The following is a 22,406-nucleotide window of genomic DNA, read 5'->3' as shown; positions in this document are numbered from 1 at the left end:
TAGACCATGGAACAGTCCCCATTGCTTGGGACGGGCTGAACCGAGTTGGAGAGAACACTGGAAATGCATACCACAGGGAAACTTTGAAACCAGACACTTCCAAAGGTCCTTTCCATCTTCAGCATTTATTATTCTACAACTACCAGGTCTAAATTGTTATACAATTATATAGTTTCCACATTTTGACTAAAACAAGGATATTTGTCATTGCAAAGCTGCTTCTAACAGGCAAGCCACAGTAGCTCAAAGAAACAAGATAAAGCAGTCAGATGTCAGAGCTCTCCCACTGAGTGCTTTAGTCTGAGCGCTCAGTTTAGCAACACAAAGATGTTTATGCTGGCTGCAAGAGGACTTCAAATGGCTTGTCTACAGAAATTACTTTAGAGGAATATTATACATGACATCATCCAACTACATTAAGTCAGTTCAATTACTGCTAATCAACTTAGAATATATCTGTGTAGTTATTTTTAGAGGGTTTACTGAGGTTTATTAGGAGAACATATTCTAGCACTCCCTTTATTAAGATGCCATGATGTTCAGCTATTTTGAAAAAGGACAAGTTGATTTTTATGCCTTTTGTGTAACATTTAGATTTCTCAACAGTTTTATCCTTTCTTACACTCCCCAGGGTTAGTTTCTTCTGAGGACAAACGTCCATTGATTAACAACGAAAACACAGTGGTTGCAGAAAATTTCATTAGGGGATAGGCTACAGATTGCTGGGTCTAACTATCCAGGAATTCGCTTCTCCCTTCTCATTCGAAGCTCGAGGAAAACACTCAAAATCCCAACAGCACCCAAAGCAGGTACGTCTCTTGTTTTCAGAGTTCAAAATAAAACATATCGTGCAAAGGCCAGTGACGTTCCCATTAAATACGCCGGGGGGGAGAGTTTCACGTTTTGGACCCTGGATGCTACTGGGACGCAGGACTGCCGGTTTGTTTTGCCGAAGGGAATCTTTAAGTTTTCATTTGTGACTTACGCAGGCAGAGCAGCGCCCTGGTCTGGAGCGAGGCACGCAGCCAGCCCTGGGGCCCGGCAACGGCTGAGGACGCTCCAGCTCCTTCGCGGCAGCCAGCGAGCCCCACGCCGGTGGCAGCAGCTCAGTCGCATGGGGGCTCCGCGCAGCCCTGCCAGAGCCGCAGCGAGGGCAACCGCGCGCCGAGCCTTGGCGGTACGGACCCAGCGCCACTATCTGCCGCCGCGCAAAAGGTGTTTGGCGGCACGGCGGTATGGCAGACTCTTCTACCGTACAACCGCTACACGGGAAAACTTCTCTTGCAATTCTTTTGGGAGTAGGGAAGGGAAAACTTTTCCCAGCCTCTTTAGTTTTCTCTCATTCTCTTTAGAGTAAGTATATTTTAAAGTCATCTTCTGCTTACCTATTCCACGTGGATCTCGTCTTACCTCTCATGCCATAATAAATCAGGAGTGAATCCATAAAAATAACATTAAGCTAACAGTAGTGGAGTGAGGATAAGTTAAAGAGAAGGCAAGTTAAAAAAAAAGAAAAAGGTCACCCTCCCACTCCCTACTTCCACACTCTCTTTAGACTAGCTTTTATTACTTGAGCAACATTTTTTAAGGGTCTGTTTTGCTTTCTATACACATGTAACTCCCATTACTGTCAGTGGAAATTATGTATGCACATCAGTAGCAAACCAGACTGCAGGATATTTAGCTCTCTAAGGTATCCATGTCCCTGTTATAGTCATGTTTCAGGAGAGAAGCCAACAAATGTATTTGGAATTCTGCCTTTAAACAAACACCATAGTACAACAGGCCCAAGTACTGCCTGATTCTATCGAATGGAAGAAATACCCAAGAGAGAATCCTACCTAAACCAACAAAAGTGAATTAACAGCATTTATCTTTTTCCACCATTCCCACTATGCTCCAGCCTCTCACATGATGAAATTGATAAGAATTATCTCTAAGAGAAACACAAAGACAAGTTTTTCCACTAAGCTGTATACTGAAATGGTTAAAAATTTACAGCAATGCTTGACAATAGCAAACAAGAAAACTGTAATATTTAGTTACTAGAACTATGAGTACTTTTCCATTCACAGACCACAAAGAGCTTTTACAATATTGGATCTTTATCACCATAAATTGGAGGAGGAAATAAAGGGTGAAATGGAAGAGATTTGGCCAAGAACTGAAATGACAAGGAAACCATTTTTCCCAACCCCTCATCTGACATTTTGCCCTCTGCAGCCTATCAAGCACTTCTTGAGAAGCCAGTGTGATGCCTTCTCAGCAGTCAGAACCCCATGAGATCACGTACGTTATTCTCTTCCACATAAAGAATCTGATATGCAAAAGCTCTGACAATAACGTGTTCGTTCAAGTTCTTATTATTTTCCAAGCTATGAACAAACCTCCCTTGAGATACCTACGCTAGTTTTCTTTCTGAGGCATTTATACTCATGTGGCTCTTAAGTGTTCCTCTACTTCTAAGGCTAAGAGTGAAAAATGCACATTAGCAGCATCATATTCATTGTTGTATGCCTTAAAATCAGAGGAAAACACTTGATTTCCAGTAAGAGCATGTCTTTTCATTCCACCACTAATCATCTGACACTGCAGTGTTCTCCCTAAACCACACTTAATGTTTTTATTAAGAAATTAAATCTAATCATGAACACAAGGATATGAACTACAGTGTCTTTGGGCACAGACACTTGTCCTGCCAGATTACATACCACAGGACTATAAAAGTAATCATGGTTTCTAAAACTCTGTATTTCCTCAATGAACTTGCTGCTCTCTCTGTGCCAAATGAAATTCTGACAGGGTCTCAAAACCAACACAAAAGGTGAAATTGAGCTTAATGAGAGTGTTGCAGCTGAAATCCACAAAGCTTGATCCTATCCAAAGTTATTTCACTTCTATCACAAGGGGAAAATTCATAATAGACCTTAAGCTCCCTTTGAACACCTCTGTTTAAAAAAACAGCCCCATATTAGTAGTGGATTAGGAGTCAAAAATGCTCGTCTAGACATTACAGCTACAGCCTTCTTCTTTAATCTTCTCTGACTCATATATATCTGCATGCACCAGGTTGTGTTTGTCCCCATGGTTTTCTTGGTAATTTGAATATTGCAAAGACCCTGGCCTGAAAATTTCTCTCTAACTATCCAGTGCATCAGTTTTACTTATAAAAGTGATTAATTGAAGAATCTGAGCTGCTACTACCTTGAATAGGAAATAAAATGTCACTCATCAAGCCATAAATCATGAAAGCTGCCAATAAAAAAGAAGCCTGAACCATACTACAAGTCAGAAGCATGCAAGTGTACTATCTGGAAAAAACAAGTACATCCTTACAACAAAAATATACTGATTACTTGTTTTATTAAACAGCTATAAACTTTTCAGACAATAGCCAACTTTGTGCAAAATATTCTTTCCTGATTTATCATGGATAATAAGATTGTGGATGCAGACATTCAGGGATTTTTTTTTTTTTTTTTTTTTTTTAAGGAGCGAGTCATAAGGATTGATCCAAGCCCTCCGAAGGCAGCAGAGCTTGTCATAGCATTTGGACAAAACTTAAACTCTTTTTGGGGGATGGCTATCTTATTTCCTACTAGTTCATTTATTTATTTATTTATTCCTTAATCATTTAACATACTGGCATTAAAGAAATGCTTGATTCTCAAGTAACATACTGACTTTGTAAGGAGTAAGTGAAACAAATTAATTCATTTCATAAAATTTACTTGTAATGGAAATACATCTATCAAAACAAGACTAATTTTATCAAGCACACTGTCGATTAGCTTGTAAAGAAATACTGGAAAATAAAAGCGGCCTTGCTGGCATATTGTATTGTTTTCCACAAGGTGTTTGTTAAACAGTGTAGCTATATTGGAATAGTGGTTTTCACTGTCAATCTGTTTATTTCATTAGTTTTTTTCTCTATTTTCAATAAATCTCTTTTGCATGTGGTAGCATAGGAAGAAAGACCACTTTAATAAAGCAACTCCTACTCTGCTTTACAATGACTGTGGAGGGATGGCAGTGAATATTTGCTTTATTCATCTTTGACAGAGCTTGTACAGGGAGATATATAGCATGTTAAAATGTATGTTCACATTTTAACACACACAAGCTACCATGTTTCTCACTTTTTCACAGTAGGAATGATACACAACAATCATTAACAGAGTTTGAGATACATGGATCTCGCAGTTTTCCAATAAATCAAACAGCCTGATGAAGAAAGATATCTTAAGTTGCATTGTTCTCAGGAAATTAAAAATGGTTCATGGTACATGATACATATCAAGAGTTGTGAGTAATTATAATCACAGCCTAGCTAAAACAATCTAATTCATAATTTTTTATAGTGTTTGCGACTGTCATACCTAAATGCTGCCTAAGTATTTCTATACTCAAAGATTAAGAGCAGCTGTAGCAGAAGAATCTAGTCTTTTCCCCTGTCTTCAGAGTCTCTCAGAACTGTCTTTAAATCTGTCTTGGACATAGCGTTTACTATGGTTTTTTGGAGCGTTTAAAGAGTGGGTTGCTCCAGTCTCAAACCAGTCTTTTCACTGTCCAGTTTCCCAGTGAGCAAGCAGTCTGATCCTGATTTTTCATAGAATCATAGGAAAGGTTGGGTTGGAAGGGACCTTAAAGGTCCTCTAGTTCCAACCCCTCCGCACCCGCCATGGGCAAGGACACCTTCCACTAGACCAGGTTGCTCAAAGCCGCATCCAAGCTGGCCTTGAACACTTCCAGGGATGGGGCATCCACAACTTCTCTGGGCAACCTGTTCCAGTGCCTCACCACCCTCACAGTAAGGAATTTTTTCCTAATATCTAATCTAAATCTACCCTCTTTCAGTTTAAAACCGTTATTCCTCATCCTATCACTACACTCCCTGTTAAAGAGGAGTTCCCATCTTTCCTGTTGGCCCCCTTTAGGTACTGGAAGGCTGCTATAAGCTCTCCCCAGAGCCTCCTCTTCTCCAGGCTGAACAGCCTCAACTCTCTCAGCCTGTCTTCATAGGAGAGAGAGGTGTGCCAGCACTCTGATCATTTTTGTGGCCCTCCCCTGGACTCGCTCCAACAGGTCCATGTCCTTCTTATGTTGGGGGCCCCAGAGCTGAAGGCAGTACTCCAGGTGGGGTCTCACGAGAGCAGAGCAGAGGGGCAGAATCCCCTCCCTCGACCGGCTGGTCACGCTTCTTTTGATGCAGCCCAGGATACGGTCAGCTTTCTGGGCTGCGAGCGCACATTGCCAGGTCATTTTCATGTGCTCTGCTCGAGGTCTTGCAGGATGCCTTGCTCCAGAAGAACACAGTAAATCAAGGGGTAATGCTCTTGATCTAGACTGAGGCAAACTTAGCAGGAATGTTTTCTTGATCCCACCCCCACATCCGCAGTAAATAACATTATTTCTCTGAAGCAGCTAATGACAGCAGCAACAATCTGGCTATCAAAGAAAACTAGCTTCTGCGTATCAGAAGCAACCCCAGGTGATGAACACAAGGAAGCATGGATGGAACTGCCATATGAAGAGAGCTAGATACAGCTTGTTTCTAAAAAAACTACCTCTCTGAAATACCCTTCTGTGGCTTGCTATTACATTAGTTTTCTTGTTCCCTTGCTGCAGCTGTCTTTAAGAAGAAAATTTTAAAAAGCAAACACAGGTGTTTACTCAAGGATCAATTCACCTGCTGTTCTGCTGTTCCACCTGCCCCTGTCACCTCACTCCCTGGTCCAGCCGTACAGCTGGGATGACTCATCTCTGCGTGAGCACATTTTTTAAATGATGTATTTTCAGGGGTTTGTTTCTGCAAAAGGAGAAGGAAGGATAAAGACCTTTCTTTAATACCACATCACTTATCTACTTTGCATCTCTCTTTTACCTGTTTTGAAGCAGCAAAAGCACAGTGGTTGAATCCTTCAGGCTTCTGAATGCCAGGCTAATGTGCAATTCACCCCTTCGTAATGAAAGGCATCGTAATTCAAGGGCATCTGCATCATCCTCCCCCAGATAACAATTTACTGAAGCAGTGAAAGGGAAAGAGCTTTCAAAGTTTGTTGCAAAATTTCAGATCTGTGTTTGAATGGAGTTGATGGATTTCCAGAAGCAGAGTGGAGTGATCTGCTTTGAATTAGCCATTATCTTTTACATCCCTCCATGTTTCCTGTCATCACAAAAGAAGATGAGTTACCCTTTAACTTACTGTAGAATAATCTCGGACTACCAGCAAAGGGGTAGTTAATGCTATTGGCAAGGATGATTTAGGAGACAATTTCAAAGCTCAGTTAACTATAAAAACAGAAGTCATACTAAAACAGCCTCATTCATTCTGCATACCGAGTGTAGGGAAGCAAGGCTTAATACCACAGTTGTTGGGAGATGTGACAGTATGACAAGAAACGGTAGTTTCTCACTTTCTCACTCGACAAATGTATCCAGCTTTGCTGACAGGAATAGGTGTTAATAAACCGTTGCTAAAACATATAAAGTATGACATCAGTGCCCAGAACTGTCCTGGACCAGATCTGACAGGCCTAAGTGTACGAAGAGGAAATCCTTACCTTACAGATCAAGCAGATAAATCCTTACTTTACAGATTTCTTATTGAAACAAACCAAGTAACCTGAGAGCTGCAGACAGATCAGACAAACTTTTAGTATTTGGAAGAAGGCTTGAGTCTAAATTTATTTTTAAACATTTTTTTAAGCCTCCTATAGTGAAAATGCCCATTGTTTCAGAAAGTTACTTTACAGTCCTTTTTGTGTGCCTTAAGAATAGTGGCAAACAAATGCCCTCAAGCCATTTGACAGTCAGAATTTTTTGCTTGCTTTGACTTTTTTCAATTGGCGTGTTATTCTTACACCATTAAATAGGTACATTAAAGTTTTTCCACACAAAACCAAACACACACCCCACCCCCACCCCCCCAAAAAAAAAAGAGAGGAGGGGCACCTGCATATTCAAAGTTAATAAAAAATTTGTTATGGAATATCACCACCTGCAACAGGAGTTCCCAGCATTTTATACCACTATATGTCCCTCAATCCTCATCCTCTCTTTTATGACAACATGCATGTTTATCATCAAGGTTTTAATTGCAAGCACTACTGAAGTAGTCATTTAATATGGCTTCTTGGATCTTTACTATGGTTGACAGACCATCAGTAGCATAAAGCCCACAGTTCAAGAGCCAGTGATCAAAATTTAACACATTTTCCCATGGATATTCAGCTGCCAGAGGCACAATACAGAAACACTGACATTGAGAGAAAAACCACCAACATCTCTGGATCATGTACTGAACTAAACCATAATTTTAAAAGTACCACTCCAGAGAGAGTAAAACCAAATAAACTTACACATATTTATTTGTGTACTCGACAAGTTGACTCTTAATTTTATAATGAGAAAGCCAGACTCCTGCAAATGCAAAGCACCTGAAATGCACCTGATTTCCCTCCAGCATTTTCAAAATAACAGTAACATTATTTAGTGAGATAAAATCAGCAAAACAGTCCATGTGGTGTATTTAATTTCTAGTATACTCATTTTATGTCAGTCTGCAACCTCCCACTTCATATTTTACCATACAACATCTTGTTATTGAAAAACAACCATAGATATTTAAAATAGAGAGCCACTGCAAAATTTCTGTGTCTTACTCTATTGGTAGGATTGCTAGATGGTCTTTGCCAAGGGCCTGAAGACCCTGTTAAATATTCACCTAACTCTGGCAGTGATCATGATGCCCATCACTGGTCATTTGTTTCCCACAACAATTCAAATGGGTAACTTGTTTATCCAGGTAGCTCTACTAAAACGATCAGCGATGAGAGAGCTACTAATGACCACATTCAAATGACTTTAAGACTTCAGTGTTAATGTCTCATTGAGGTAAATGGAGCAATCCCCCCCTTTTACAGTTTTTATTCCAAAGTAATTTGCAAACTCTGGAAGTTGTCACCAAATTTGGCTTTCATTACTTGATGTTGGGAAAAGTTACCAGGGCAGAAGGAATGGAAACTAGTCTCAATGTGCTCTCCAGAAGCAAGTATAGCATCTTTAAAAGAAGAAAAAAAAACCCGCTATTAATAGTAGCGGCAATTTCATTCCTGTTTTAATTAATATACAGTCTACAGGTTACCTAAAATCTAGGGGAAACACCAATCTTCATTAAGTGATGCTAGAAAAGATTATGACCCCATTAAATGCACTAGCGAACCGTCATATGAAAATCTTGCCCATTCTGCTTTTGACCGTAGTTTCTGCATTGACAGTTTCCTGATTTCCCCTACACTTCGTTCATGTTTCCCTTGTTAAGTAGATCTGACATTAGCAACAGAAAAGAAACATGCATTTTAACACCAACTTTGCTGGAATTTCCTCAAGCAAGTAAGAGAAGCACAGAAGCTGGAGTGTAGTACCTGAATTAACTTGTTATGGTTTTTTTTTTATTTTAATTTCTTCTCTCATTGACAACTTTTTTTTAAGCTCATTCTTTCTAAGCAGGGCTACATTTTGGGGCTCTTATTAACCCCAACTACATATAGGCTTCTAACAAAAAAGGGTACAGGCAAGTCTTTGCACAAAAAACTTTGGTGTTTTTAACAGTTCAGGCAATATACTCCGTGATACATGGGTGTATCTGCATCTATTATCCAGTGATATCTAAGGGCAGTCGTAATTAAAGTTGCTAAAAGGAGCTGTCTGTTTTGAAAAGGGGAAGATGAAACGTTCTGCAGTTTCTCCAAGTCAGCTCTGTGACAATAATGCTCCTTCCTATCTTTTTAATTAATGAAAAGAGTTAAGGCTCAAGGTTTTCATTCTATTGCAAGACTGATGGTACTCATAAGCTATTCAAAAGCTAGATGGGGGGGGGGGGGGAAATCCAAACAAAACATTCCTCCCAGACAAAAATCACATGTCTAAAAAAATCACAGATGCTGTGACAGTGTCTGCACTCTTTATCAGGACATTTGGAAAGGTAATCACGTAGCCCAGTGCAATTTCATTTTCAACAGCAGTTCCACACATTTGTAGATTTCTGTCCAAATGCCAGAAAAGGTGACAAGGTAACAATTCTGCTTTAAATCAAGACTAACTAGGATTGAATTCAGTCCTCGGAAAGGAGGAATAATAGTCTCTCTCTTCGTCATAGTGATTTCCTGCCTCTATCTTGCATTCAGAATGTGATAAACCTATTGTTATGCCATGCTGGCACATATAGGATAAACAAAAATCTTCTCAGAATAGGAAATAAGATAACATTATAGGACTGCACCATATTCCCCCATAGTTTTATTTTGTAAAACACCTTATCAGTTCCTTCCATGAGATCAGTACTGCCAACCAACAGCAGTTAAGCAGCTCATGCCCCAAACCCTATTTTAAATTAAGCACATTTAAACATAAACACTTAATTTGAAAATGTTGTGGAATTACAACAAATGCATTATTGCAGCGAAAGATACTGTTAAACCAAACCAACAATGGAAAAATACAAGCTGCAGTTCTTCAAAAGATTAAAATCTAGCAAAGCATTGCATTGATAAAAGCAAAAACTAGAGGAGAGTTCTCAGCAGCAAAAGTCAGAGACAGACAAATGGTCCCAGCAATTGCAATTTAGGATTCAGGGTGGAAAATACTGACAGTAGAGTTATAATGCCGGCACTGATTTTTTTTCATGGTCTTTCTGCTATCATTAAATTCTCATTTAATAAGAACTGCCTACCAAACCACAAATCCAGTTTAACTCTTAAGAAAATAGATCCTCAAATCCTGTGTCTACTTCAACAAATATTATCACTCCAGTGCATTTCCCTTGCTGTCTGAAGAAAACAGCACTCTTTCTACTCTTCTGGATGACAAGGTTAGGCCATAGGTATATAGACTTTTTCAAGGCCCTAATTGGAAATGCTCAGTGCCAGTGTGAGGTCCCCAATTCATTGCCTGGGATTTGAGAATGCTGGGCGTGGTACTCGAACTTGATTTTTAAAAAGACAAAGACCACCACATATCAAACATATCCCTGGGGATATTCTGGGAACCAGAAACTCCAGAAGCTTGTCTTGAAATCAAAAGCATCTAGCTCCTGTCTCTTCAGCTGTCGATGATTAACGATGTAAGTATTTTGATATCAACTCTCAGATGGCATTGACCACAGACTCAAGTTATCATGATCTCTTAAAGAGCCCTGATTGATCAAAAAACAGGCATTAACTTAAGCAGACATAAAGGCTGCCTTTGTCCTATTTCTTACACCGTAAGCACAAAACCATAAGAAGATGAATTCAAGTTTCCAACAGAGGTCACCTACCTCACCCAAGGTAGGACCAATTATACATAACCAGCATCAATACATTGCTGTCCTACCTGTTCTTAAGACACTCCAAGTGACAGAAGTCCCACCGTGACTGCAGACAACCAATTCCTGTAGCTCCCTGTCACCAAAATGTTTCCTGAATCTTACTTGCTACGACATAAGCCCTATGTGTATTGTTTCCACCATTAGCCCATTTTCACCATTACATCCATCTTTATAATACTTCTGCATAAACTGAAAAATTTGAACTCTGTGCTTTCTCAGTTGTCTTGTCTTTGTGAATAAATATTGCCAATAGTTTCTATTTTTCTTCAAAAACAGCATTTCCTAAACTTCTTGTTATTAGCCATCATTTTCCAAGAAGTATGAAGGCCAAAATGCACCATTCAAAGCTGCATACTGCCAGTCATCATCAGGAAATACGCTACTGGGCCAGACTGACTTTTGGTGTGACTCCACGTGGTAATTCTTGCACTATCACCACCACAAAGGATTAACGGGGGGGAGAAGGGGGAATCTTTTGTAAGAGGGATTTTTTAGCAACGGAACATTTCATAAAATAAGTCCTTGTTACCAGTCTCCTTATTGCTCTGACACATGTAACTACTATATTAAAGCTAAACTGAGTTTGTGATTACCAACCTAAACACTTAAATAACGTGCTTTTCCCTCGTGTCTCCTAAAAGTTGCGTTGTGGACAAACAAATTCTGAAATGCTGAAGTAGAGACTTGTATAGATTCTTCTACTTTGCTTTCTAATTGTCAGGTACTTAGGATATGTATGCCATGATGCCAAGATTTCCTATGCTGAGACAAAGGACAGAATTTTTTTCAATAAAGTGAAAAATTCCCACCTAACTGCATGATGCCAGGAGACAAGGCTTTAATAAATTATTGGAAAAAATTATAAAAATACAAACAAAAATAGAGTCTGTGGCAGCCAGATATTAAAGGGGGTAGGGGCAAAAAAAAAAAAAAAAAAAAAAAAGAAAAGGCAAGAAGTAAAACTTTAGGCTTTCTATTCTTACTTATTTTCTTTAGGCATTTACTGCCCTGAAACTTTTGGTCCAATTTTCATTTCAAATTTCATTAGACTAAAATCTAAGAGAAAGAGTTAAATAAAGGCACTTTCCCCAACAAGAACAGGCTTGGTTAAATGCCTCAATATTATAAAAAAAAAAAAAATTATAAATGTTTCCATTTTTTTACAGAAGTTTTATGAGTGATCTATGGCACTCTCTTAAGATGATCCTGGTTGTTGTTGAATTCACAGAAACTAAGTTTTAAACGTTTGGGTTGTTTTCTCTCTTTCTCCCTCTCTCTCTTTTTTAAAATAAAAAAAAAAAATCTGGAAAATGTATGTTATAAACTCTCTCACTATCCAAAAAGTCCTTAGCAAAGCAATTTAGGACAACTCTTCTGATCTTCACAAAGGCAAAAGTTTATAAAAGCAATAAAACTGTTTAAAATGCTTTCTCATTCAGAGCATGTCAGCAATGCTGAATTGAAATGTGCAATAAAATTTATATTACAGCCATATTGTTCCCCCTCATTACTTTAAAACTTGTATGTTCAAACCCAAAATTTAAACACTCCCATTGGTTTTTTTTTGTTTCATAATTGGGATTGGGATGAGCCATTGCACAGAAGTCATCTTCCTCAGTCTTTTTTAGTTCAGTGACATCCACAGGCTCAACTAGAGAAACCTCTACCCTGAATTGCTCAAAAGCAGTAACAGGCAATCATAATTTCTTTGTATTTGTTTCTGTATTTCTTTCCAAAGAAACGCACTGTGACTATCAAAATACAAGTGGGGTACCTAGTACCTAACTCACCGTTCAACAGCAGCACAAGCGATCCAAGGTAGCGGAGCACCAGAAACCGTTGCCAAACATCTACAGTTCACGGAAACAACAGGCCTATAGGAAGTTAAGGGCAGATCTTACCTGGTCTAATTCGGGGAAGTTAGTTGGACTGTTAAGAAGGCTACTCAGTAAAACTATCCAGTTAAATAAATAAATAAATAAATAAATATACACACATAGAGACAACTTTCTTTGTGCTGTCAGTGAAAAGTGTCTCGAATGCGTACCTTAGTCACACTGAGAAAGTGGTCAGGGGCATTGTGTCTAACCCTCAGATGACATGGTAGGACAAAGATATCCAAATTAGCTCTAAACGTACTAGCCTAGATACCGTAAACTGAGGCAACACAGAGCTCAGTGCAAGCTAACCTCACCTACACTCCTGAGTAATAACATGTGCTGCTTCCAAACTAGCTGAGCCTTTGTGTTCTGCAGGCACCAAAAGAAGTCTGAGATGTTACGCTTACCTGTAATTTGTTACTCACACAACAGGAAAACCTGCATTTTAGACCCATGGCAATTGTTAGTCTAGGTACACACCAGGAAAGGGGAAGTTTACATCAAAGGGTAGCAAAGAGAAATTTGGCACCTGAAAATGTACTGCCACAGTTTTAACTTCGGGAACTTCTGTGGAATTCTCTACACGGCTTCGATTCATCAGTCCCAGCCTAAAATGCTTTGCTGATAGGGGATAAACCTAAGCGTACGCCTAATGTGAGAAGGCTCCGTTACAGTGCTTTACAAAATGATGTTCTTCATACTGGAGGTGCCAAAGCAGCACTTTGTTGTCGTTAATAACGAGCATTGGAGACTTTCTCCAAAGGTCCTGTCAGAACTTCCCAGTCACCACAGTGCAATTTCACATGACAGTATCAAAACAGCCAATGCCCTCTACCCCAATCCACTCTCATTCCCCTACTCCCAGTTTGAATTTTTAATAATTTTTTCCTGGAAAATAAACTTCTGCTTTTCCTAGCAAAATCAAAACTTTAAGCCTTTTCCTGATGAGAGTTTTTGTATCCTCTCCTTTCCCTTTGCTGTTATTTAGATTTCATGAACAGCACCCCTTTGTCTTACAGACCACAAAGCAATAGCAATATAACTTAGAAATATTTTCATATAATTTGCCAGTGCCTGTTTTTATTTTTGTAAAAGAAAGCCTGATTGCAGCCCTGGAGTACGTGCACATTTCAAACCCTCTCCTACTTTGAGATGACTGTCATAAATGTACGTATCAATCATTCTATACTGGGTATTCCCATCCATACAGACATAATTCATTTAATTGAAAAAAAAAAAAATTAGCTGTTTAAAGCCATAGAGGACTGTTATGGGCTAAGTTTCACTCAGCCATAGCTTTTCTTTGACTTTATGTTCCACTTTATTTGTATTAATCTGAATTCTTTCTCCCCTCCGCCCGTTCTGTGCAAAACAGCAGGAACACTGGTGGTCAGTATCTCCCTCCCAAACACACAGCAGCAACACAAAGAGCTGCTTTCAACCTGATCGGTAATTTTTGCGGAACACAGTGGCAGGGGGTGGAGAAGATAACCTAGAGAATCAAATCCCTTCTCACCAACATTTTGTAAACCATTCATATCTCTTACATGCTCATTTCTCTTTGCACAGAAATACTTTTCAATGTCTACTTTTAGATAATAGGACATGGAAGGCCACCTTGCCAACAACGGCAGAAAACTCCAGAAGCCCGTCACCGTAGAAGTATCTTTTTAAGGGAGTCAAAGGTAGCTGCTCTGCAACATCCTTGTTAGGGACCATTCTGAAGTCTAAGCTCTTAACGTAGGAATGGTGTGGTAAAGAACTACCCAAAATTATGCATCTACTGTTCACAAAACCAGAGAAACTTCTGTGTGTCTTTAAAGCCACTGGGAGATTTAAGTCTCGTCTCCAAGTCAGCTTTGGAATGGCACTGACAGGACTACTGGATGCCTGCTCTAATTCAGTGGCAAAACTAGCTTTAAGGGGCTTCAGAGATACGTGAAATTCTGGTCTACTGATGTCAATATGAGTTTTGCCATTTCACATGTGAAAAGAACAGATAATAGAATTGTCTGTATTAGAAAACTTGGTGTCTCTGAATCAGGAGAAAAACCTGGATTTAATTTCATTATTTGAGTTTGAAATTTGCCTCATTTAGAAGAAAGCCATAATGGACACTTAAAAAAACACCCATTACAGCACACAAGCAACTTTGTTATATCAGTTAAATATAATGTTTAATTAGTTTTCTAAATGCATACACTGAAAAGCCATTAGACAGCCATTAGGAGTAATATATCCATTTTCTTTTTACAATCACCTGATTTAGTTAGCCAAATTTCTAAAGTAATTCAGTCGAACAACATTTTTGGCACTATTATCCCAGTAAAGTTTCCAATTCCCTTTTTTGACTGCGATCACTGTAATTCTCCCTTAAGCTCTAAAGTGCTGATGATCATCTTCATTTCGGCAGATTTACAGAGCATCTCTTTTAGGTAATAATGTGTCTGGTGTGTTTATGGTCCCATTTGAAGATCCAGAAATCTGAAACTATTCAGCTATTTTTATGAAGTAATCTTTAAGAAAACCAGTTTTGTGTTCTCTTTATGTGGGGAAAAAAGACAAGACATCTGAAGAATAAGATGGCTTTAGATACCTTTATAAAAAACCTGAGCTCCAAAAGGAGCAAAATTCATCTGGCTATTCACACCTTAGCTGACTTACTATTTTATTAACAAAAACTTTCTTAATAACCTTATTAATTAGCAACATATATACATGAAAACTTGTCACAAGGCTCATGATGACTTTGCCAAAACATTGTGCAAGTAGCCAATGTATCTCTCTGATGAAAGACAAGACCCCATTGTAAAAATAAAGCCTCTGAACAGATTTTATTCTACAGCTACCTACAGCTTCTCTGATGCTGTTTTTTATTGATGCATCAACACTCTTAGAGATTCTGTAAAGGTTTCCAGTGTATTTTCCCCACTTTGTATCAGCTCCAGTATGCCCCAGTATGGAGTTATGTGATAGGCAATCAACAATGCACATGACATACAAAGGAGAACATTATTGATGGTGGTATTTTACAGAAAACTAGGAGAGAGAGTATGAGACAATGAGCAAATCTGTAGCACAGCTGTTAACTGAACTTGAATCCTGATCTAACCCAACTAATATGCAAACCTCAAATCTATCCTTCTCCTACAGTAATTGCTTTATTTATCCTTGCAATGCTTCAGTTGTTTGCTTTCCAAAATGTAACAGTTTAAAAAAATAATCTGGAGAATGAACAATTCCAAAGTTTCTTCTGAATAATTTGGTGAATTTTTAAGCTCTGCTTCTGCCAAACCAAACCAAAGTAGAAAGTAAGAGCTAAGAATAGCCTCTGCACCATGAATGTGAAAGACCATGCTCTTAACATACACCTTGTTCACGTAAGGAATCGCCATCCGTGTTAAAGTAAGTTTTGCAATGTTATTAACACAAACGCTCACACCCAATAAGCAGTGTCGGGCAATCTGTTACATTTCAAAACCAAGAGACAATTCCAGTCCATCACCAGCTGGCACCACTCTTGGTTCTGCCAGAAAGCTGAAGGATGCCAACGTACGAGTAAAGCAAACCCTCTCCTCACTGCAGATGGACTCTAAGTGGCCTTCACACGAAAAGGCTCTCTAGAAAACACCAAGCTCCTACAGTATGGATTTTTTCAAACCCACAGCATCTTTGTGTTGGCTGGTCTGCATTATGGGGGAGATAGCAGCCCAGGAGGAGCGGGAGCTATGAATGCTTGTTTACTGTTAGTGTGTCTCTTTTAAATACACAGTATGCATAAAACAGTACAGTTGCCAAATGAGGTACTGAGGAGAGAGCTACTATTTGGTTTCCCTCAAACCAGTTACCTCAGTTCAAACCCTGAAAGACTAGAATTAGTACTCGCCTCGTTACCAGCCTGAGCAGCAGTGCCAAGAATGCAAGTACAGCAACAAGCGAACAAATCCTTTCCCTCCTGCCAGGGGCCAAAGTGGGGGAGAGGGGAAGAAACGGGGAAGAAAATACATGCTTTCTCACCAGACGTGTCTGTTGTTTCAGTAAAAAAAAAAAAAAAAAAAAAAAAAAAAAAAAAAAAAAAAAATTAAAATAGTCTAATATGATATACAGATGGAAAACTGAACGTGGGCATGCTCCTGAATGTGCATCTTGCATTCAGGTGCTGAACCAACAGTCGTCCAAACTGACTGCTTATGTTAATACTACAAGAAATCTTGTCTGTTAATCAAAGCCTAATGAATGAGGTTTTTAGCATCAAAATGCTGGCTTTTTGTAATCTTCATATTAATTTCCTTTACACTGTCTTTATGATAGTAAGAAAACCCAGGAATGAAGTCAAAGACCAAGACTCCAACAGACTGACTGGCAGAACTAATCAAGGCAATACTGCATATTGCCCAGACACACACCCCGAGAAGATGGGCAGATAGGCAAATACAGGCACCCGAGGGACAGAAGGTACAGCAAAAACAACAATAGGAAGTAAAGGGAATTAAATATAGCACAAATATGGATCCTATCAGCATGAGTTAAAAAAAACCCAACAGGGTCCATTACTTTTTGTGAAATGGAAAACGCTGCAGGTTGCGAACTTGCAAAATTTCGTCTGTGGAGGAACGGGAAGGTGAAGGACCTGGGAATTGGAATTAAGTGAGGAAAGACACTAAGGCTAGAGGGCCATACAGGGCCCAGGCACCTTCCCCAGAAATTAGCAGGAGCGCTGGGATGAACCCCGCAATCAGTCAGTCCTGGGCGAGTGAAGCAGCAGTTTCACGGTCCAAGCAGGCAGAAGCAGGTGACCGGAGGGAAGGGAAGCACTGGCACCACCAGCAGGCTGAGGTGCCTGGGGAAGAGCCAGCACGTAAGATTCTGAAACTCTGGGCAGAGAAAAACTACAATGTAGGAAAGAACCAAAGTATTGTAATTAATATTCTTTTTCCAACCAAAAAGAGCAGCAAGGTTTGAAATTTCCTCATAACTCTTAGGCCCTCTCCAAATAAGACACCTAAGATCTAATGAAGTGCCTCTCACTTTTCTCCACAGATTCCCCTTTGCCCTTGCCCTACAGCCAGGGTTATAATCTAAAGAAAGTAAAATCGAAATCCCATATTGTTCGACCAGTTCACTGCCAAAATGACAGGCACACAAAAAAATTTATGTCTATCTTTAGCCTGGTCCCTGACTTAAGTCAATGGTCTGTGCTCCACCGTTTGATCTGATTAGCACTGTTTTGATCTAAAGATGTTAGTGCATAGGTGCTCTTTTTTTGGAAGAATCACATAGGTGTTCTTTTCCTAGGGAAAACATCCGTTTTCTATCATGAAATACAAATATTACACAAAATATCTAAACTTTGGAGAGAAGAAAGTCAATATTTGCACAGTTGGTTTCTAAAGTCTGTCCTTGATCTGGATGCATGAGTTGAGCCAGGACTTCTTGTAAATTGTAACCAGTTGAAATAAAACTTTAACAGTAACCCTAAGCAGCATGAAAATGCACTGTAAGAATCGATCCCATACAGTGTTTAAATGAATATCAGAACTAATACATTCATCAGTAGTTTCATAGCGCAGTCAATAAAATAGAAAAAAGTTTGAATAATCTGTATTCGAGAGAACATTTGTTGAAGTAGCATCTCTATCATTTCCATGTAGAAGCAGGCTTCCCTTCCAATTTTACAAAATATGCATACTGTAACGCTTACAAACTTCATTTTATTCACTGAAAATAGATTATCTCTTCAAAAGTATTCCCTTTAATAACAAAAATTACTTTCCAGACAAGACAATCCTACCAAGTCTTTCCCACAGGCACTCTTTTCTACACTTAAGTGAACAAGGTCCTTCTATCAATGAGCTTTCAGAAATGAATCAAAACTCCAGTGCCAAACAGCCATGCCGTGCGGTGTGCAAGTGAACACCCTGAAGCCCTGCAACTGACAAGATGCAAAACTTTGGAAAGATACATGTGCACACTCCATAATAAAAATATGCATTTCTTTTAATTGATATTGATGAAAGAGAAAGAAGTCTTAATGTGAGAAGAAACATTCCTTTTATTTTCTCTGTTTCACCAGTGCCTGCAAGAGACTCACAGATTGCTTATGGTGCAAAGGCAACAAGGCTGCAGCCTTTCTGCTTCAGAACAAATGGTCCAGTGTGCCTCTTGAAGCCCACCGATACAAAAGAACCAGATCTAATCCTTTCAACTAACAGCACGCTCACCAGATAGATTAATCCAGCTCACTTGGTAAAATGCAATCTCGTTCCAAGTCAGAGAAAACCTTTGTGATAGTTGTGAGCACATGTTTTAAGAACTACTGCAGTTTCAAGGTTTCCAAAACCCCACAGTTAGATAAACCAAAGACGTACCAAGAGGAGGCGAGTGCAAGGGTATCACTGCATGTTAACTTTGGGCGGGAATCCTCCATGACAAGGGCTTGCCCAGGCAAGAGAGATTCCTTCACAACACCTGGCAAGAGCATGACATATTACCGTTGAAGAATCTCTGGCTCTCCCCCAGGATGGAGCCCGCCGAAGTTTCACTGCGTTCCTCCTCCTGCCAGCGGACCGACCGCAGCATCACACGTAAGATAGCTCTCTTTCTAAACTGGAACTCTATGCATGCAGGGATTTTGCTAATACCTCCAAGCCATAACGACTCATCTTACCCCTGTTGTCAACTCAGCTTTTATTACATAAATAGGAATTAGTGTCACACATCTAAACAATGTGAAACAGTGCTTCTTCAGCAACAGACACCCATACGACATTGCTAATATGCTAGACTTCTTGAAATAACTATGAATACAATTACCCTAAAGTGTGATCCTAAATGTGTACAGCTTCTCTCCCCCAGAGTTTTAGGAAAAATTAAGAGGAATCAAGTATTAGGGCTCACCAGTCAAAGCTAAGAGCATAAACAAAATTAATATTTGCACTTATAAGTATAAGCAAGTGGTATAAAAAAGTCTACTTGGCAGTCTATCCTATTCAAATAAATTAAGTCTTATAATATTCCTCCAAGCTACGGACAGATCCAAGAATTAACAATTTATGGTCACATTTAATAATAAAAAGTCTTTCAAACTGATTTCCAACTGCTTAGGTCTGATACTTAAAGCAGAAGGGTGTAGAAATCCATCTCGAGTGGGGCAAACACACAGAGACAACTCCCTTCCCCACCCGTGACTTTCAGAGTGAAATTCATATCAAGCTATACGAGTAAAAGTAAAATCAAATGACCATCCAACTGAAAGGGAACAAACAAAGAAAAAAAAAGAACACATACTAGAAAGCAGCTTGGGACTTCCAAGCACCAGTTAGTTCAGTACGTACAATATTCTGGGGCATCACAGCATGAATAGGAGTAAGATCATCTGTCCAGCTTGAACGGAAATCGCTGAAAATCATTTTCAAGCAAATGCATGTGACTCATTTTGGCTAATGAAAACATACCCCTCAAACCGAAGAACTTAGGTAAATTACATTTCTCCTAATTCTGCCAAAACCATTAAAGAAAACGGATTTGCCAAAGATAAAAGCAAAGTAGGTGTGATAGATCATCCGTTAGCAATACAAGTATGGCTAATTCTTCCTGACAGTGAAATGACTTGGGATACAACCCATTCTATTTTTTTTAGTAAGTGTTTAGACGTAGCATATCCCACAGTTTATTCCCAGACATCCTAGATTTGAGTACCAGTGAGTTTTTATGAAGATCAGGCCTTAACACTAATGTACTAGGAAGAGAAAGCATAAGGGCAACTGGAAATATTTCACCATACTGAAGAAAAAATTAAATCAAATAGAGGCTTTATAATCTGCGCAAGTTACAGAGAGCAGTTTAAGACACTGTGAACTAATACAATTAATTTGAAACAGTAAGGAGAAGGAACAAGTCGCACGTTTTACACAGAATCGCAAGTACAGAACTAATACTGCACTTTTCGCTCTGTTATACCAACTAGCGAACTACCAGGCTGGTTTGGGGTTTGCCTTTTTCATAAATCCATTTTTGTTGTGCAAGGTTGTACGGCATTCTCTAGCAAACAACAACTTTGATTTATTCATGTAAACATCAGAAATGCATTGGCAAACAAAGCCATACGGAAGAGAGAGAGAGAGATAATGGATTTTCTGTTTGCTTCAGAAACTTGACATCTGCGGGTAGCATCGTCTAAGTTACGATCCAATAACTTTTGATAAATGGAAATGACCAAAATATGAATCTGAACCTCGTTCGATCTGATGATGCAAAAAGCTCTGGGAGGGGGACAACAGAGAAGGAGCAACGTTTTAGAAACTTAAAATAGGAATACACTTGCACGTTCTTCCCTTTCACATCATAAATTCAAAGACCAAGGAAACTCACATCTGTTCTAATTTAGCCTTAGAGCTTAAGAAGCAAAGAAAAAGTACGCGGGTTATTTATACCGTGTTTGTATTTCGGGAAAGATTTGCGGAGCCGGACCCAGCCGCCGGTGGCACCCATCACCCGAGCCCCGCGAACTTCCCGCGGGGCCGGGCGCGGCGGTACTTACCCCCGCAGAGGAGGAGAAAGCCCGCCGTCCGCCCCGCGGAGGAGGGCATCTTCCCCCGCGCCACGACTCCCGCGGCCCCGCCTCGGCCGCCGGCGCTCCGGGCAGCGCCGGGCGGGCTGCGGGCCGGTCCCCGCGGGCGCTCAGTCGGGCCGGCCCATGGCCCGGGGCGGCGGCGGGCCGCGACGGGACGCGCCGAGCCGGGCACGGACGGGACCGGACCGGACCGGACCGCGCCGGGGTGCCTCCTCGGGACGCCTCTCCGCCGGCTCCTCGCGTCGGTCCTCCGGGCTCCCGCCCCGCCGCCGCCGGCCGGGCAGAAGCGCCCTCTTCCCCTCAGCGGTGCCGGCGCCTCTCGGGCTCTGCGGGGAGAAGCCGAAGTCGCAGGCGAAGCCCAGCCCCGCTCCGCTCCGCCGCGCCCGCCGCCGAGCCCCCCGCGCTGCCCGGCCGGCGGCACCGCCCGGCTGGGGCCAGCCCCCCGGCCCCTCCTCCGCGCCCGGACGAGGCCGCCGGTCCGCGCTACCGGGGCCGCCCCGCGCTTGCCGCCCCGCCCCGCCCGCGGAGGGGAGCGGAGGGGGCGCGGCGGCGGCTCCGCCCCGAGCATCCCCGCGGCCGAGGTGCGGGGGGCCGGGGCGGCGCGGAGCGGCGGCCGCCCCCCGCGGGGTCCCGCTGCGCCCGCCCGCGTCCCCCGGCCGCCGCGGGGAGGTAGCGGGGCGCGGGCGGCGGCTGGGGGGGGCGGGGGGGGGGGGGGGGAAGGAAGACAGGCGAGCCGCGCAAACACACCAGGTGCGAGACAAAGCGGGGACAGGCGCTGCGGCACCAGGGTGTATCCAAGTGGCCGCCTCCCCCCCCCCGCCCCAAACACATTAAACGTGCTGAATAATTAATCCTTGGCAGAGAAGACAATTTTTGCTTGATGGTAGGAGGATGCAGTGAGAGATGAGCTCTACCTGGCAGGCAACCAAAGTGAGCCGGAACGCGAGCATCCCGCTTAGCGGCGAAACGCCACTCTTAAACCGCAAGCGGGAGAGGGGGGGGAAACAACCAAAACAAAAAACAACCACCCAACCTTACCGAGCCAAACCAAAACTACGTTTGGACAACGGGTCGGGCTCGCTGCGAAAAGCGGTCCGAAAAAGCCGCCGCTAACAAACACCGCCCAGAGCATTCGGTACGCCGCTGCCGGACCTGCCTCCGCCCGGCAAACCCACCCCCGCCGCGGCCCCGGGCTGCGGCAGCCGCGCCGGACCCCGCCGGGCAGCCCCGCGACGGGCCGGGCCGGGCCGGGCCGGGCCGGGCACGGCGCAGCCCCGCGACGCCCGCCGCCACCGCGCCCGCGCAGGCTCCGCGCTCCCCAGCGCCGGGCAGCGGCCCCCGCCCGCCCGGAGGGGCCACATCGAGCTCTCGGGCTGAAGGAAAACCCTGCCCCTTTCCCTTCACCTCTCCTCCCAAGGTCATCTTCAGCCTGCCGGGGAAATATCGTCTCCCCCCTCCCTCCCCAAGGCTGATGTTGCCTCGACACAGCCGCGCCGCTCTGGAGACCTCGACGTCAGGATTGAGGCAGAGCAGCAGCTACAGCTCTCATCTTTCTCAGCCTTCGCACTTTGAAACGCCCGAGCGG

The 22,406-nt window shown here is 41.9% G+C and overlaps 1 protein-coding gene across 1 annotated transcript in view; it reads right to left on the bottom strand.

Moving 5' to 3' along the window:
* The window catches only part of RET (ret proto-oncogene), an 86,807-nt gene extending 65,509 nt beyond the window's left edge, over positions 1-21,298 (bottom strand). The window contains exon 1 of the mRNA XM_030030314.2: positions 20,789-21,298. Within this exon, the coding sequence (XP_029886174.1) occupies positions 20,789-20,837 (49 nt within the window). The 5' untranslated portion in view covers positions 20,838-21,298. The remainder of the gene's footprint in view (positions 1-20,788) is intronic.
* Between the last annotated feature and the right edge of the window lie 1,108 nt (positions 21,299-22,406).

This window comes from Aquila chrysaetos, chromosome 11 (genome assembly GCF_900496995.4).
Source record: "Aquila chrysaetos chrysaetos chromosome 11, bAquChr1.4, whole genome shotgun sequence".
In the NCBI taxonomy this organism is placed as follows: Eukaryota; Metazoa; Chordata; class Aves; order Accipitriformes; family Accipitridae; genus Aquila; species Aquila chrysaetos.
The sequence above is the reverse complement of the archived record's forward strand: the minus strand, read 5'-3'. Positions and strand labels throughout refer to the sequence as shown.